Source organism: Charadrius vociferus, unplaced genomic scaffold (genome assembly GCF_000708025.1).
Source record: "Charadrius vociferus isolate BGI_N301 unplaced genomic scaffold, ASM70802v2 scaffold51, whole genome shotgun sequence".
NCBI lineage: Eukaryota > Metazoa > Chordata > Aves > Charadriiformes > Charadriidae > Charadrius > Charadrius vociferus.
In genome coordinates this window covers 237,912-242,721 of record NW_009646939.1, presented here as the reverse complement: position 1 = coordinate 242,721, position 4,810 = coordinate 237,912, and the positions used below count along the sequence as shown (strand labels likewise).

General features: G+C 41.2%; 1 protein-coding gene across 1 annotated transcript in view; it reads right to left on the bottom strand.

Annotated features, from left to right (window-relative positions):
* Positions 1 to 4,118, bottom strand: part of KCNG2 (potassium voltage-gated channel, subfamily G, member 2) — a 27,048-nt gene extending 22,930 nt beyond the window's left edge. The window contains exon 1 of the mRNA XM_009894946.1: positions 3,305 to 4,118. Coding sequence (XP_009893248.1) covers positions 3,305 to 4,060 — 756 coding nt within the window. The 5' untranslated portion in view covers positions 4,061 to 4,118. The remainder of the gene's footprint in view (positions 1 to 3,304) is intronic.
* Between the last annotated feature and the right edge of the window lie 692 nt (positions 4,119 to 4,810).

Sequence of the window (4,810 nt, the reverse complement as noted above, 5' to 3'; positions counted from 1 at the left end):
TTTCCCTGAAGTAGTTAACAGGACAGATAGGTGGCACATAAAGCTTCTGTTTTCTGGAAAACTCCAGCTCAAGGAAAAGACCACTGCTTGTTACCAAGAGTATCTACGGCAGCTCTGACACGGAACCCTAACAACAGTACTACCAGCCAGACAGCCCGGAAAATGTACACACCGAGTACTGTGCGTCCTTGAAATAATATTTACTGTTTATTTGTTCCTTAGCCAGGAGGGATGCACATACATTTTCTGCTTGTTAGGAGACTGCAGAACCAGACCAAAGAGCTATCCCTGGGCATGAATTTTAAACTAGGTACTAGGTATACAGCTCAGGATGGTTAACATGACTTTGAATTCACATAAGCTCTCTTCTCTCCACACCTGTTACTTGATGAGCTGCATCAGCTTACTAAGCCATGTACAAGATGACACGCAGGGCATTTGCAGCCTTGGTCTCTGATCCTACAAGAAATTCCATGTGGGCAGATGCCTGACTCCTTGCCCAGCCTTACTGAGGCTGAAAAGATCTACATGGGTATTTGCATCCATTTGTGCAGGACCAAAATCAGTCACTGTGTATGACTCCTGGCATGACTAATTACAACTCAAATAGATTGATAACCTGCATTGATTCAGTAGCAGGCGAGGAACATCGGGGATGAACTAAGCTATGTAAGAAGTAATTCCTCACCTGTCCCCTGTGCTAGAACCACCTTTTTCTCAAACAAAATAACCATTTCCACTCTGTCCACAGACCTTCCCTGTGCAAAGGGCAGAACAAAGCCTATTTGTAGGAGCCCTGTGCTTTTAGAATTTAAGGGCACAGAAAAACATTAGATCATCTATTCTGATCTTCTCTGTATTGCAAGCATTTCACCTTTGTAACTTGAACCGAAATCAGTAATTTACTTTTGATTGAAGTTGAGCGTGTTCAGCTGAAGGCTACCTTCCAGGATAGCACTGAGCTTTGAACTCAAAACATCAAAAAATACAAAATCCACTAATTCTCTTCCTAGTCTGCCCTAGTAATTAATCACCGTGGTATTAAATATTGGCACCTAGTTTCCCATATGAATTTATCAGGATTCCGCTTTTAACCATGCATCCTCTCCCTGCTTAATTTAAAGGTCTTTTAGATGATACAGTTCTCCTCCCCCCATAAAATCCACTTATTTGCTTAATCCACTCACCTTCTTTTCGATAACTTAAATAAACAGAAATGTTCAAGTTTCTTATTGTATGGCATTTTCTCCAGGTGCCTATTATTTATAGGTTTTTTCACCCTTTCCAATTTTTCAAAACACCATTTAAAAATATGAATGTGAGAACTGACTGCAGTATTCTAGTGTCAGTCTCAGCAATGCCGCATACAGGCACAAAATCATGTTCCAGCTTCTAATCACTACTCCCCAGCTTAGATATTCAACGATGACATTAACCCTTCTGACCTGATGCTGCAATAGGAACTTACATTCAGTTGCTTGTACCCTAAATCCTATTTAGAGTCTCATTTTGGGAATCCGACTCTCTGCTTTTGCAAGAGCAAGTCTGCATTCATCTTTTTTTGTGCACAATTTTGCATTTAAATATGAAAATGTGCTCCTTTTAATGGCCCCAGCTTACCAAGAAATCCAGGCTTCTCTCATATGCTTGCTCTATCCTCATTATTACCCTGCTCCACCCAACAAACATTATTAGCCTATTATTACGAGTCCCTATTTATGTTCAGATCATTAGTAAAGATATAAGGTGCCTAAACTCTGGTAATTCTGAAAGCAATTGTTCATCTCTCACTTAAACTCAGGAACATATAAACACTAAATACATCTCAGTTTTCAACAGTAAAATATCCCTTGTACTCAAAATTCCAGCGTACTGGAGCACTGTTGGTTAATTACAGTAAAAGGCATGTGTTTTGGAAATGATCTTTTTAAAAAATGATTAGGACAATACAGTTTTAACTAGTACCCAGTACTACTATGCTCAAATTTTAGATCACAAAAAACCTTTAAAACAAAGATCTTCTAATAAATCAAATATCAAACAACATACCAAATGATTTGTCTTTTTTCCTGGGTGCTACTGAATGAGTCTGATTCCAAATCAAACAACTCAGTTGACATCTAACTTGAGCACACCTCGCAAGCAAAGGGTGGGTTTAACTGCACGTGAGGTACTCAGTCAAATGCAGGGGTCACTCTGGAGTTGCTGGACCCATTTTCCATCAGTCTGTTTTTTACTTTCAATGCTACAAAACAGTAAATGCCTCCTGTCAGGTAATGACCACTCTCTTTTCTGCTAGTGGCAGTGAGCCATGAGCCATTCAGAACCCAGGTGACGGCACACGAGAAGGGTTCTGCTTCCAGGAGAGCTTAGCCTTCAGCTGCGAAGCAGAACTTGATGGGGTGAAGGACTCTCTTAGTAGCTGAAGTTCACAATCGCATTTAATGACCATGGGGCTGGAAAATAAGCCCAAATATTTAGTGTCAAGCTTGGATTTGAGTAAAACTAAAGAGGCCATGAACTCTTCAAAAAGTCCCCACCTCCCCAAATCCCTTCGATTGCATTTCAGCACATAGTTGATGAAAACGTGAATGTCCTCCGCTATGGATCTTTAGATGAGTTCTCATTGGCCTACATATAGCTAATCCTAGGAAACTGAACTGCTTGCACAAATAAGGGACTAAGCCCTTAGGAAATTTGTTGAACTAAAGAATAAACAAAATATCCACAAGACTTGATTTTCAAGGGCATAAGGCATCCACAGCTTACACTTGAGAATACTAAGCACATCTGAAAATTGGGACATTTGCTTTGTTTCTGCTGTTAAATTGCTGCCTCAGCTTCCCTGCCCTTTACCTCACCTATAGCATCAAAATATTTTAGATGTTTTTTTTACAGTGGGGTACTGAGAGTTCATTTGAAGTGGTATGTTAAAGTACCTTCAAGGAAAACTGATGTGTTAGCTCTTAACCTAACTTCAAAACACTAAGCCTCAAGCAAGGCTGATTTTTATACCCACAATAGCTAGTTTATCATCTGGTTAGAGATGTCAGAAAACAAATCTGTTGGGTAAAGCTGTCTGCTGGTGTGAACTGGCAAGGCTGTGCTGGCAAGGCAGAGTTTGGCTCAAGCTTCCCTCAATATTAAGTGACATAATGCTTTCTGTGCTCTACCCCGGCCAGCGCTCCACATCATAAATACTGAATGCAATACCTGCATGATTGCTGGAGTGACTTTGACCGTCACCTTCCCTAAGGAGACAATAACGCAAAACATGCTTTACTCTGAGAAAAGCTGCACTCACCCGATCTTCTTCTTCTCTGACATCTGGCATGGTGCTGATGCAGAGGCTGACTGCAGTGATGGCAACAAAAGAGATTGAAATACAAGCAAAGATCTTTCCTGGGATCCCTGAGTGGGGGTTCTCCACCATATCCCTGAGCTTTCGCATGCACAAACCCAATCGGCTATCGTCCTGGAAGGCACATTGCGTAGTTTCACTAAATACCATCTCCCCTTCATACAGCCTGGCCTCAGCTGCCTCCTCCTCTTTCTGTCGCAATCTCTTTTTACAGCACCACTCCAGGTGGTCCTCTTCTATCCCCCAGTACACAAGCTCCTCCTGAAAAGAAAGAGCGCACATCTCCCTGAGAAGCCTCAGCTTCCCAGCTGTCAAGAAAGTCATGATCGTCCTGAAGGCACTAGGATTACGGTCAAAAAAAAATTCATTGCAGTTAACATCATAATCATCGCAGATGTTCATGATCTCATCGTAATTGTTGCAAGATTTTAGCTTCCCAAGCCTGGTCAAGGGGCAGTTCTCCAAGGTGGTCCATGGGACTTTGTACTTAATACCACCTACGTTGATGATCACAAACCTGGTCCGGTCATCCAGGCGGGCTAAGCAGCACAAGTCTTCCCCAGGGTGCAGAAGTTTGGCCTTTTTGTAGTAGAATCCTTTCTTGGTTTGCACTTCACACAGGTTTTCCAAGTTATTGAAGGAGTAGGAGCTGAACTCAGGATCTGCATTCCCAGTGAGCAATGCCATTTCATGATACATTTGTCGAGTCCATAGGGAGGTTGAGGCTACTCAGACAAACACATCTGGAGCTTGACTGGAGAGTCAATCTGTAAAAGAGAATTTTAAAATTACAATAAAATGAGGGCATTGCTAGATGAAAAACAATCCTACCCTCTCAATCCCGAGAAACTTTTCTCCATGGCATTATTTTCCCCCCTATTATTTTAGGACTATCTGTGCTCGATAACCACTTGGGGAAAGAAATTAAACTGTAGTAGGGTCAGAAGCCATGTTGATACTTCTAGAGGGTTTAGTCTGTGCATGAATGGAAACAAAACCAGTGTATTATCATTTTCAGAAATTTCTTTTCTAGAGGTTTGAGTTAGAAACATCAATGGATACTGGACATCAATGGATACTGGAAAGGAAAATGGGTCTTTTGGATAAATGGCAATTTAGATTTTATCAACTTAATACAGATACTTAGTTGTAATTGGGTTTTTGATTGTTTTGGCCCATCTACATAACGTTTCTATTATAAAATACCTATAGTGTGAGGATAAAATGGATACCTACAGTACAGTCAGAAATGTGATTTCAGAAATGCCGGTAATTCCCAATTTAAATTCACCAAGCTTAGGTACCAATAGCAATGAAGAGAGAATCCAGTCTGCAGCCAGCATCCCAGCAGGTTTAGGTGCCTGAGCACAAAGTGTGTGCTACCAAGATTCACTTGCCGCTGGTACCCTGACCAACTGGATTAAGGCTATATTGGGCATATCTACCTGA